The sequence below is a fragment of the Podarcis vaucheri genome (assembly GCF_965113315.1).
Source record: "Podarcis vaucheri genome assembly, chromosome: 4".
Classification (NCBI taxonomy): domain Eukaryota; kingdom Metazoa; phylum Chordata; class Lepidosauria; order Squamata; family Lacertidae; genus Podarcis; species Podarcis vaucheri.
Genome location: NC_138762.1, coordinates 70,163,769 through 70,177,425, shown reverse-complemented (window position 1 = coordinate 70,177,425; position 13,657 = coordinate 70,163,769). Strand labels below are relative to the sequence as shown.

Here is a 13,657-nt window from a genome sequence, read left to right as displayed (position 1 = left end):
TTCATTTCTCAAATATCAGGTTTTGAAAGTACTGTATTTCTTTTGAGAAGTAAAATATGTTGTAGCTGGAGTCCAGGGAACAGGACAGGGGCATTTAAAATGCAATCTCCCACCTGCATTTTAAACTGGTGCAGCCTAGTGGAGGATAGAACATGTTTCTGCCACAACAGCTACACTTCATGCAATCTATGTTTGACTGATATCAACTAAAGAAGTAATAGGTCTTCTCTTTTGAAAGTTGTGTACAGTGGTACCTCGGGTTAAGTACTTAATACGTTCCGGAGGTCCGCTCTTAACCTGAAACTATACTTAACCTGAAGCACCACTTTAGCTAATGGGGCCTCCTCCTGCCGCCACGCCACCAGAGCACGATTTCTGTTCTCATCCTGAAGCAAAGTTCTTAATCCGAGGTACTATTTCTGGGTTAGTGGAGTCTGTAACCTGAAGCGTATGTAACCTGAAGCATCTGTAACCCAAGGCACCACTGTATTGTACTTCCTCAGACTAATCAACCACACACCATTGGCCAAGAAATCAAAAAGGGGCAATACTAGCAATGCCAACTGCACCTTAGTAATATTGGGTGTGGTGCTAGGATAACCTGAATAGAATTGCCTTAAGAATTCTTAGTGAGTATGGCTGTCTTAGCTTCTTGGCTTCAAAGATTGTTCTGTGCCTCATGATTTATTTTATGAACAAATAACTCTTCAAAATGCAGTCATTAAAAATAAACACAAATCCTTGCATCTGCTTAGGATGGTTTTTTCATGCAGGAAATCCTCTCTCTCTCTCTCTTTTTAAAAACTCAGCAGTACCGATTACTGACAACTAATCACTACCGGGTGCCTGTTCTCAGTGCAGTCCAGCATTCAGAATGATTTAACAGCCTGTAGAGGCCCACAGTTTGGCCGCAACCTGTTTTGCTCCTTTAAGAATGGAGATGAATAGCTAATTTTGCTGCAGAGAATTTGCCTGCTATGAATCACAAATACTCCTTCACTTTGTGACTCTGAGAGTCTGATCAAAACATTGCTGCACACTCTTATACTGACAGAAAGGATTAATTGTTCTTCCCTCTGCTTCTCTCCTTGCCCTGCTCGTCCAACCCCCAGGAAGGGGAAGAAAGCATTTGCATCATGATTTGGAAAGCAAATTAAGTGCTTTCAGCATGGCTGGGACTGTTTTCATTTCACCTGAAGATTACATTGGTATTGTTGAAATGGCCGGAAGGATTAAGGAAGGAGAGAACTCAGTAGGCAAAAGTAGCTGATGCAACCTGAGAGCACCAAAAGCAAATGAGGATGACACTTCAGCCCGTTATAAAGAATGCATGTGACTTTGGACTTAAGGCACTTCCAGGCGGTTGCTATTTTGAGGTGAAAATCACATACTGACAAATTCTGGTTGCACAATCATTGATTGGGAGGTCTTGTGCAACAACCCCACTTCCCTCAAAGGATCAGACCTTTTTGTGCTATAAGAAGATGGCATACTTCTAAAGGGGGCATTCAATAGATTTATTTACACTTTCAAGTTTAAAGATATGTCAAGAAATTCTGGCGGAACATCCATCAGCCCCAGTTTGGATGAGATTCAGGTTACGGGACAGAAGCAAATGGCTATTTAACCTCCCTGCAAAGGAAGCAGAATGAATGTTCAATAAGCAGAATGCCTAATCCAGGCTTTCTCTGCCTTGGCCCTCCATATGTTTTTTTGCCTACAATTCCCACAATCCCTAGCTAGCAAGACCAGTGGCCAGGGATGATGGGAATTGTAGTCTCAAAACATCTGGAGGGCTGAGGTTGAGGAAGCCTGGCCTAATCCCTTATACACCCAGTATTGCTGCAGACTGCGGAAGAATCCTCCTTCCAAAGATCTCAGAAACCAACTCCACAGTAAGTTGTAGCAGGGCTTTTAGAGTGGCTGCCCCAGTTCTGTGGAATAGCATTCCTGTCGAGATACGACAGGTACCCACTATCCTGACAAGCTTCCCCAGCTGGCTAAACCAGTATTTACCATGTGTTTCCATGCGTTAGGGCTTTCATCTTGTTTTAAATGCACTTGTGGTTTTTAATGTTTTTAACTTTTTTATGTGTAACTTGCCTTGCAATGGTGGTTTACAAGGCAGTTAATAAGTGTAACACTAATAAAACAACAACAATGAACAGGTTGCCAAGAAGCCCCCCAAAGGCTCATTTCCCTGTGTCTGTACTGCATAAGCTGCTTCTGATTTTGTTGAGTCTGCACTTGAACACACATCTACTCAGTCATTTGACCTTACAGATTTAGGAAGCAGCATTTTCTGGAAGTGATGGTGTGCTACATCTTATACAGTTGTTTTTTTCTGGTCAACTGGCAAGCCCTACTTATGTCATGCACTCAAAATGCTTCTTTTAATGCAAACTGGGCTCCAAAGCAAGGGTAAAAACATTTCATAGAATCATAGAGTTGGAAGAGACCACAAGGGCCTTCGAGTCCAACCCCCTGCCAAGCAGGAAACACCATCAGAGCACTCCTGACATATGGTTGTCAAGCCTCTGCTTAAAGACCTCCAAAAGAGGAGACTCCACCACACTCCTTGGCAGCAAATTCCACTGTCAAACAGCTCTTACTGTCAGGAAGTTCTTCCTAATGTTTAGGTGGAATCTTCTTTCTTGTAGTTTGGATCCATTGAAGAAGAAGAAGAAGAAGAAGAAGAAGAAGAAGAAGAAGAAGAGTTTGGATTTGATATCCCGCCTTTCACTCCCCTTCAGATGTCTCAAAGCGGCTAACATTCTCCTTTCCCTTCCTCCCCCACAACAAACACTCTGTGAGGTGAGTGGGGCTGAGAGACTTCAAAGAAGTGTGACTGGCCCAAGGTCACCCAGCAGCTGCATGTGGAGCAGCAGAAAACAACCTTTCTCCCTCCTCTATATGACATCCTTTTATATATTTGAACATGGCTATCATATCACCCCTTAACCTCCTCTTCTCCAGGCTAAACATGCCCAGCTCCCTTAGCCATTCCTCATAAGGCATCGTTTCCAGGCCTTTGACCATTTTGGTTGCCCTCCTCTGGACACGTTCCAGTTTGTCAGTGTCCTTCTTGAACTGTGGTGCCCAGAACTGGACACAGTACTCCAGGTGAGGTCTGACCAGAGCAGAATACAGTGGCACTATTACTTCCCTTGATCTAGATGCTATACTCCTATTGATGCAGCCCAGAATTGCATTGGCTTTTTTAGCTGCCGCGTCACACTGTTGGCTTATGTCAAGTTTGTGGTCAACCAAGACTCCTAGATCCTTTTCACATGTACTGCTCTCAAGCCAGGTGTCACCCATCTTGTATTTGTGCCTCTCTTTTTTTTTTGCCCAAGTGCAATACTTTACATTTCTCCCTGTTAAAATTCATCTTGTGGGCCCAGTTTGCCCACTCCAGTTCTCAGGCCTGCTTGGGATATACTTTTTTTTTTCATTTCTGACAAGTTTGTGGTCTGAAGACAAAAAGGATTCTGCTAATTCCTGGGGGCCGTAGTTTCTATGGAAATGAGAAAGCAAAATCTGTTCTTCTCTTTGTCAAATATTTTGTCAAGGTTTTCACAAAAGAAAATGAAATGAAATGCGGCTTCATAAAATGATATTACTGTCCAACTAAATTTATGGATTCTGTGACAGAGTGAAATCTCTGAGCTGGCAAAAGTGTGTTTAAATATACTGGTTTTATCTTCCAGGTTGACTTTTAATTCAATTTGTTTGGCTTATAAACTAGACTGGGGGGGGGGGATAGCTTCTTAAACCAATGTAATCATATCTTCTGCCTGCCTTAATGAAAGTGTGTTTTGCGTATTTTATTAACTACTGTTTGTTTTTCTAAATTCAAAAGGTTTGCCTTATTTATATACTAAGTTTACATGAACTTGTTTGGCTTGTTACCTTGGTTACTGAGGCCCATCTTTGTATAGATTTGTGCTGAGGCAACAATTCTTCTACTTAGTAACTTGAGTTTAGGTCTCATTTTCCCTTTTTTCTATGCAGAAGAGTTTAAGTAGAAACTACAAAAAACAGCACCTCAACTTCAGTGTATTTTGGTTATCTTTGAATGGGTTGTGCTTTAAACCTTTTGTCAATATGCAGGAAAGTCAGAAAATCCTACTTTTGTGAATAACAATTTAAAGGCTGCATGCGATGGAACTGTGGGCTCATTATTCATGGTGATAAGCACAGCTGCTTAAGTGATAAGTTTGCAGGATTTTCTCAGTAAGGCAAGTTTTAAGGTCCTAGTTGCTAAGAGATCCTTTGACTTAGCGTAAAGTCACAGGTATAAAGTCTTATACCTGTGATTACAAATGAAGCAGTGAGTTACACGTGGGTACTCTCAAGGTCACAGATTATTTATTGATAACACAATTATATTGCAACTATATAATAATTTCATTGGAGGCAGCACAGAATAAGAATTTTCATCTGCATTGTAGCTGGGGAAAGAAGGGTTAAACACCCCCCCCATGCTGCAGTGCCAATTGAAAATCAATTCCCAGTTGCTGGGTTTTTTGTTTTTTTTAAGCTGACATGTTTAGCATCACAGGTAATTTGGCCATCACAGAAGGAGGAAATGACAGCAAAACTTTCTGGCTTTGATCCTAACTACCATGAATAGATTTCTGCTCATGGAATAGGTCTTTACTATCTCCTACTTTTTGCTGAAGTACAATGAACCAATGCTAAAGAACTCTGGATTTGAGGCCCTAATTCTGAGAAATATTTTATCACAAAGTTATGATTGAATTCAGTAAATGACATGCATTTGGTGGTGACCATGTTCAATTACATTAGAAAGTTTCTGTTAAATTAGGGTTAATAAGGAGGCATGCTAATTTAATTGGGGATTAATAAATCATTAGATTTCCTGATATTAATGTGTTATTTAACTTGAGCAACTTAAATATGTCACTATTAATTAAAAGTGTTGTTCTGCCAATTATGCTGTTCATTTTCATTTGGACTTCACCAAATGCAATTCAAAAATCTACAAGTTAATATACATAAATCTTGTACATATTCCATCAGAATTACTGTATATTATTTCATTTTATTCTTTTGTGTCCTGGCCGTCAATGCTGGATGAAGAATTGTACTCGGCTTCCAAAAGCCCTAATGCATTAATCAAAACAGTACATAGGCAAAGCTCAGTTTCCACAGGGCAACAAGTGCAGAAGAGGTAGAGATGCATGGCTAAGAGATCCAACAAGTGACACACCCCAGTACTTTTCTTTTAAAAGATAGGATGGGCACAGCATTTAGCATGACAAGTGACCATTGTCCCAGGACTGGGCAACCAAATGGGCATACCTCAAGTGGCCTGAGTTTGCAAAGTTTGTTCATGCCAGCACTGGTGTTTCTGTGTCCTTGGATACAGAGGCAAAGGTGGCAGCAGCTCCTCCGATTTACTCTCAGTTGCCTCCTCTAAAGGAGGAGATTTCTCATTAGCAGGAGGTCTCCAGTGTCAAAGGAACATGACATTCCTCTGCTAACCTTCTTGGTCCCTCTCCTGTATCCAGTTCTCCACTCCCTGGACTACTGAACACCTCTTCAGACTCATCTCCTTCATCATGCTAGGACCCTCCACAGGGTCACCGAGTTCCAGTTCTCTGGGCTCCACCCATTCCACCTCAGGATCTGATGTTTCTTGCCATTACATATCCACAGGACTTATGACATTTTTAAGACCTTTGAAACCTTAGACTTCCCAGTATTGAGTGTTCAAAAGTTTACCCAGTACAGATGACTCCAGTGGAATATAATTCTCAAAATATCATTGTCACAGCCCGTAACAAAAATTGATGCAGTCTATTTAGGATTTTCCCAGCTCCGAAATGTGGCTCTCTGCCAAATGCAATATAATAAAACCATTTGCTTTTGACTTTGAGAAAGGTTGGAAGAGAAGGCTTCACAATTTTAATGGAAAACAGTTTCTAGAGCATATTTTGCTCTAGAAGTTGGTTTTGTTTTGTTTTTTTTAAAAAGAACTCAACCCAAACCCTGAAATAACTTGAATTATCTTACTCTCATTTCTTGTTTTGTTTGTTTCATTAGAGAGTTGCGATGCTTCCTTGATTACCCCAAATGTAAATGTCAAGATCCAAATGTCACATTACTTCCAGTTCAATTATTTTGAAGTAACTGTTAGGGAAGGAGTGGAAAGATGAAAAACTGGCTGGAGGGGAAGTAAGTTATACACAAGTAACATCTGGAGCCTAAACAGCAGCATTGGCTATAGTAATTTCCTGACATTTCACAGTACAGCATATCCAAGCCATTTACACAGTTACAGTCCAGCAAGCCTCTTTGCATGAATGAGTGTGGTCACCTATTTGCATGTCATTGGACTTTTCCCTTTCACATTCTAAGCTGGAAACCTCAGTTGCATAGCAGTTACATGCATGTGTACACAAACACACGCAGAGAAGGGTCTAAGCCAGGGGTCAGCAACCTTTTGCAGCTGTGGGCGGTCCACCGTCCCTCAGACCTTGTGGGGGGCCAGATTATATTTTTTTTGGGGGGGGAATGAATGAATTCCTATGCCCCACAAATAACACTGAGATGCATTTTAAGTAAAAGGACACATTCTACTCATGTAAAAACATGCTGATTCCCGGACCGTCCACGGGCCAGATTGAGAAGGCGATTGGGCTGCATCCAGCCCACGGGCCCTAGTTTGCCTACCCCTGGTCTAAACTTAGGCAAGCCATTATCCCCACTCTTCTGATAATGCAAAAGGTAAAGGCAAAGGGACCCCTGACCATTAGGTCCAGTCGTGGCCGACTCTGGGGTTGCGGCGCTCATCTTGCTTTATTGGCTGAGGGATCAGCTTCCAGGTCATGTGGCCAGCATGACTAAGCCGCTTCTGGCGAACCAGAGCAGCGCACAGAAACGCCGTTTACCTGTTTATCTACTTGCACTTTGACATGCTTTCGAACTGCTAGGTTGGCAGGAGCAGGGACCGAGCAATGGGAGCTCACCCCATTGTGGGGGTTTGAACCGCCGACCTTCTGATCGGCAAGTTCTAGGCTCTGTGGTTTAACCCACAGCGCCACCCGCATCCCATCTGATAATGCAAACACCAGTTTTATTTGCATATCCCCTTCCCATATATGCTCAAGGTAGTTTACATCAAACTGACAAAAATATTGCAATGCATAAAATCACAAACAATCAACCTCCAGTATCTCAATAGTTGAAACATAAATTAATAAGAAGGCAATGCATACATTTCAAAATCCATTAAAGCAACTCCTCATATGGGGATACTGGCCTGTCCTATAGATTTGCTGAGCTAATGTTTGCAAAGGTCTTTAAGCACAGTGATCTCTGTATCTTGTTAAATATACAAGATGTATTTATTATTGGAGTTTATCTCTGCACTTAATTTATATGCGAATGGACATTAAGGAGAGGAATAAATAAGAGTTACTTTATTACAACTGTTAAGATTTTCTGTTGACAGCAATCTATGAGCCAAACTGCGCTAGACATTTCAGATCAGGCCTGAGAAGAACATCTCTTCGGAAGCTTTGGGGAGGGAGAATTCCCCATTATTCTCATTCATACCAGCCCCTCCCACAGCTGAGGCAGTTTGCATTTTTAAAAACCTGAACTTTGTCTACATGCAATGTCAAGTGTGATAATCGTCTCTTCTCTTGTCGCTAAAGTGACTAGTGAGTAAATTTGCCTGGGATTGCCGCAAAAATGTTAAGAGCATTCCGATTACATGCTACTGGTTTGGGAACTTTCGTTCAGAAGCATTTGAGTACAGTGGTACCTCAGGTTACATACGCTTCAGGTTACACACTCCGCTAACCCAGAAATAGTGCTTCAGGTTAAGAACTTTGCTTCAGGATAAGAACAGAAATTGGCTTCCGTCGGCGCGGCAGCAGCAGGAGGCCCCATTAGCTAAAGTGGTGCTTCAGGTTAAGAACAGTTTCAGGTTAAGAACAGACCCCCAGAACGAATTAAATACTTAACCTGAGGTACCACTGTACTGTGTACTCTAGTCTTCTAATGTCTAGACCACACAAACACACATGTCTGTATGCATGTATATCAGTTTTGCTGGGCTTACCAGTGTTTTTTCATGATAGATTAGACACATCAGTGCCTTATTCTTCATGATGGAGAAATGCTCAAGAACATCACCTGAAGGCATATTGGAGTTCTGTTTGTAGACTGAGGTTCAATTTAAGCAGATGTGTTGCTGTCATTCCCCTTAGAATGAAACCTGTCACAGACACAACTAACAAGAATTGTTCATTCCACTTTAGTACAGAGCCCTTCAACCTCAATTAATTTACCATGTGTTTTCAGTTCTCCAGCCCACTTTACTCTGCTTTATCTTGTAAACTGCATTTCATTAAGACTCTGCAACCGGGTTTACCGATGCATTTTTATGAGGTGAAAAAATAGCTCTCAGTCTCTTTCTTTTCAGGCCAATTTCTTTTCTAAAGCATAAGCTTGTTGACTAATAATGTTGGAAGATGGCATAAGCACATACCAGCAGTAATGTGAATAGAGAAAAATCCTCAAAGGCTTGTGTTTACACAATTTCAAATTTAGAAGTACTCCACATGAAGGTATGCACTACATATGCAATGCACGATGTGATATGATCTGGACATGCCCATGTACACCTGTACAACTTAAGAGTGATTCCCTTTATGCTGTTTCAGAGTGATTACTAAGTGTGCTGACTCAGCGACATAATTGGCTGGGTCCAACATTTTAAATAGATTTTTTTACCCCAACCTTCAAATTAAATTTGCCAGGGTGGCTTCCATACAATAAAAATTACGTGAGATGTAACGGAAGGCGCTCCCACTCACAGGAGGAGATTCCTACTTTCGTAAGGACCTCTTCACTCACTGAAGAGTTCTTCAGTCAGCCTTGGGCACCCTACAACAACTTCACTAGTATACACCAGAGAGAGATGAGTTACATTTATGTGGGGCTCAGAAGTATCTGGGAAATTGCAATATAGGGGGGAAAACAAATACCAAAGTCCCCAATTATAAGTCAGTATGTACCATTTCTCTGTTCAGGTTTGTAGATGTATTTCTGCTTTCTTGTGTTTAGGTCTAGATGTTCTACATGTTGTATGAGGAAGGCAAGGCAGCCTTTGGCATGTTTGCATATGATTGATTTGACCCAACTCAATTTTATGGAAAAGTATGTGACTTTATTTAAAAAAAGAAAATGGACTTTATAAAAAACACACCCAAAAAACAGATCCTTTTCCCCACCCCTTTCTAATTACATTTCTACCATATGCTCATCCAGATGGCTTCTACTTATAGAGTGCTATAAAATGACCTAACTTCAGAGGATTTAATCGCTGAAGAAGCTTATGAACAAATAGAATTGACACTTTGTCAGAAAAGGGGAAAAATCAGAATTCCCCTCCCCTTGCTTTGATACGAAGTTTCCCATTCACCTGATGCGGTTGTCATATAGCCTATATACTGAGTATATATATTGAGTAAAACGCTGTAAGGATGAAAATGCAGGAACCAGGGCATGAGAGGCACCTGACAATGAAGCAGCCATTTTGAATGTAATCTGGGCCTATTTGTTGCCTTGATGTAAGACTGTCTGACGACTCCATATATACACCACCTTGAGCTTCCTAGAGAAAGGGCAGAAAAGGAAGATTATAAATGCAGAATTGTGGAAAGGGGAAGTTGACTTTTAGAAATGAATATTTTTTTAGCTGATTGAGCAGACAAAGTATTCATACAAGAGTCCTCATGATAATTTGCTTTGCTTTGCTTTGCTTTACACCCTGCAGGCATTTTCCTTAAATGATCAGAAGATGTTAACTTCACGGTACTTATTTGACTGCCAAATACTAATGGTTTGTTGTGTGATGTTAGTTTGTAGGTAGAGAGAGAAATACATAACAAACACATTATTCCAGTGTTCCTATTTTATTCCTCCTGGTTTTAATACTTTAACAGGAAGGTCTAAGTTGACTTTGAAAAGAGATCTAAATATTATACAAATTTAACAATACAAAATTTTAATCAGGGTAGGATATAGGGTTTTGGAGGGGGTTGTGGTACTCTATGAGAAGTCCATCTATCGCTCTTTCCAGGTTTCCTGTCTGGCTGAATTTTTGTAATTTGTGTTGGGTGAGCAGGACAGATTGCTGCCTTGGGCATGGTGCTAATCACCCCCACGTTTAGTCCTGGGAAATGTCAGTATTCATGCTGACACACTTTGGATTTGGTTTTGTTAGCCAGGCAAGAAGAGAGGGTGACCTGAAAGTGGGAGATTTTACAACTGTCTCCTTGTCATGGGCAGGTAACATTCTGTTGACATATAGGAATATTCCACACCTGGAAGTTGACTGATCCAGATGGCTTCCAGATAGCTCTGGGGAGTTTCCTGCCTGATGGGTGGAATGCCATTGATGTGACTGCTCCTGAACATCCTCTCACACATAGCTGGTGTCTATTGTGAATGCTCTTTATAATACCTACATTTTATAATAGCCTATTTTCAAGAAGCATTGCCAAATCACTTCCAAGAACCTTCTGATCAGATGGAGTTACCATCACCTATAGTCTGATTCAGTATAAGGCAGCTTTCTAAGTTCACTGTATCACAGCTAAATTAACCCTACCCAGGATCTCAGCATTCTTCATCCAAGATCCTTCCTTAGCATCTTCTCCAACTTGTTTGAATTCAGTTTTCCCCTTCACTATTCACCTTCATCCATCCCACTGCCATCCACTCCACCGCAGCCTCCAAACCTTGGTTTAAGAGACAAAATTTGAATTCAATTTACGAGTGCCGTATCTGCTAGTCCCCCTGTGTGTTATTTACTAGGTAAGAAAGTGTCCATGCTGATGTATTGAAGTGTAACTTTACTACTGTTATTACTCTCTGGAACACTTCGACTGGACTTGCATATATTGTGTAAACACCAAGAAGGCACAAGGTGAACCCAATTATGAGTGTTCTGCTGATATGTACTTAGGATGTTTTATGTAGATTTGAAGTTTTATTCCTCATTTCTCCAACATAAGATGATGAATTTTAGAGTAATATGACTTAGTCCTCAGTTTCTCACCATGTCATTCTGTCACCCAGGTAGGTAACCTTTAACAGATAACAAACATATATTTTGTTTCTTTTCCCCTTAGTCACATAACGCAGTCTGCCCCTTTTGATGACCCACGATTAGACAGCTGCCAAATCACACCTCCAGCCCCTCGGAAAGTAGAAATGAGGCGAGATCCAGTGCTGGGATTTGGTTTTGTGGCTGGCAGTGAAAAGCCTGTGGTGGTGCGCTCTGTCACACCAGGTATGGTTCCTTCTATGTTTGAGTTATTCTAAAACTTATGACCTAGCAGAAGAATGGATCTGATTATTGTGTGTAACTTACTGCATTATGATTTCAACATTTCTGCTTTCTGCTGTGAATCCTTCTAACGTACAGCCATAATCAACATTAAAGCTTATATTGGTGACTAGGTTGGCTCTTTCCCTCATCCTAAATGAATTAGCAGGTGGCACATTACTATCGATCATTCCTCCACTGTGGCTGTCACTTAATAATGCAGAGCAGCATCTCACAGACCTGACCTGCTTTACCTACTCAGTATCCCAGGATCTGGGATATCTTGGGTGCTTCTTAAAGCGCAAGGACCACACTTCTGGGAAGTGTGCAAGGGTGGATGGTTATCTGTGGTTAAGCAGAGCCTTGAGCAGGCAGATGTCCAGCTGTCAGGATCTACTTCGGTCCTTCTTCCCACCCTTAGAACCCCTAGATCAACCTGCTAGAATCAAGTACAAATGCAAAATGGACATACACTTGGAATTAAGAAAGAGCTCAGGAATTCTTGCTTTCAGGACCTGAAAAAAGCTCATAATCCATTCCTATTTTTGCCTTGTTTCTTCATTTTAGCAGGCTAATTTGAAAAGTATTAATAATGATGATGATGATGATGATGATGATGATGATGATGATGCTGTTACTTGGAAGTCAGAAATGTTTGATAATCTACTGCAAATCACTCAGTGATCTACCAGTAGACCCTGGTCTAGCTTCTGCCCATTCCTGCTTCATCCCTGCTTCATGTGCCACTAGGGAATTTCAGAAGTCTAAAATAAGAAGCTGAAATTGATACTAAAACTACTATTGGTACAATTCTTTGATCCGTCAGCAAGTTTTGATTGTATATCTGTGCATGTCACGTGGAGGGGGCAGATATAATTGCTTTCCCACTGATATTTGATATCTCCAGCGCAAAATGCTTGAAGGAGTGCCACCTCCTATATCAGCTGAGCCAGCCCAGAGATCTGTAGAGATGGTCCTTTTGGGTATCCCACTAGTGAGTGTAGCTCACTGTTTGGTGAAGTGGAATAGGACCTTCTCCTTAGTGGATCCCCAAATGTGGAATTCCCTCCCTGCAGTGATGTGGCTGGCCCTTGTACTTCTAGATTTGCAGCATCTAGTTAAATACATGTCTGTTCACCCAAGCTTTTGGTGGAAATTTATCATTTTGATTATGATCTTATTGTTATGATGTACTGCTGCCGAATCTGTTGAAATGATGTTTTTCAAAAAACCAGTTTCTCACTTGCTTGTTGGTGGTGTTACAGTTTTATGATAGAGTCAACAGAACTGTATTTTGTCTGTTGTTGAGACTGGGTTCTGTTTTATATAATATTTTGAAAGCCACCTGGGGGTCTGTTTTTCATGAAGGGCAATTTAAAAGCAAAGTGAATTAATATTTTTGAATGATTAAAACTAGCCTTCAACAAGGATGATCTGGATGTAGAAGGTACTTCACATTTCCATCATAGTAATATATAATGAATATCTACTATCTGCCTAACAGAGACGTTTTATTGGTACATTTGAAATGATGCATAATCTGTTCTTGAATGTCATATGTTTATAGGGGGTCCCTCTGAAGGAAAACTTATACCGGGAGATCAGATCATAATGATTAATGATGAGCCTGTCAACACTGCTCCAAGGGAGAGAGTCATCGACCTCGTCAGGTAATGGTTTGTTTTTTGTTTTATTTTGAGTAATAAACTACTCTAGCAAGCTGTGGTTTGATAAACACCATTTCACTTTTGCATTCAGCATTAGTACTATTAATAGGTAGGTAATAATTTTATTGGTTTAACTATAAGCCACAAGACAGAAAGCCAACCCTACCCTCAAACTCAAACCTGAGCTACAAATTCAGCTTTTATACTGCTTTCAAAAGTCATGTGTTCCCTCAAATAATCCCGAGAACTGTAGTTTCTTATGGGTGCTAAAAGTTGTTCAGAGACCCATACTTCCTTCATAGTTCAGAGACCCATATTTCCTTCATATTTCCCAGATGGATGGGTTATTAAACCACTCTGGAAACTGTAACTCCATGTGGGGAAGAAGCTTTTAAATATTGTATATGGCTGTATATGGTACATTCATTGTTCCTATTCTACATATATTGGAATTAGGTTGCCCAAGTGTTGGTAATGTTAGGAAAAGATGAAAAACTGTAGTCTGCGAAAAGAAAATATATTTAAAAGCTATCTATGACTTTTAAAAGGTGTTTTCTTTTTTTTCCTCCCCAAGACCACCTGTGACAAGCAGGTTAACAGTCTAACTATGGCAGAC

The 13,657-nt window shown here is 40.7% G+C and overlaps 1 protein-coding gene across 4 annotated transcripts in view; it reads left to right on the top strand.

Annotated features, from left to right (window-relative positions):
- Positions 1–13,657, top strand: part of FRMPD4 (FERM and PDZ domain containing 4) — a 219,658-nt gene that overhangs the window by 150,464 nt on the left and 55,537 nt on the right. For all 4 annotated transcript variants that reach the window (XM_082220847.1, XM_082220848.1, XM_082220849.1 and 1 more), the window contains exons 3-4: positions 11,178–11,338; positions 12,942–13,044. In XM_082220847.1, coding sequence (XP_082076973.1) covers positions 11,178–11,338; positions 12,942–13,044 — 264 coding nt within the window. The remainder of the gene's footprint in view (positions 1–11,177; positions 11,339–12,941; positions 13,045–13,657) is intronic.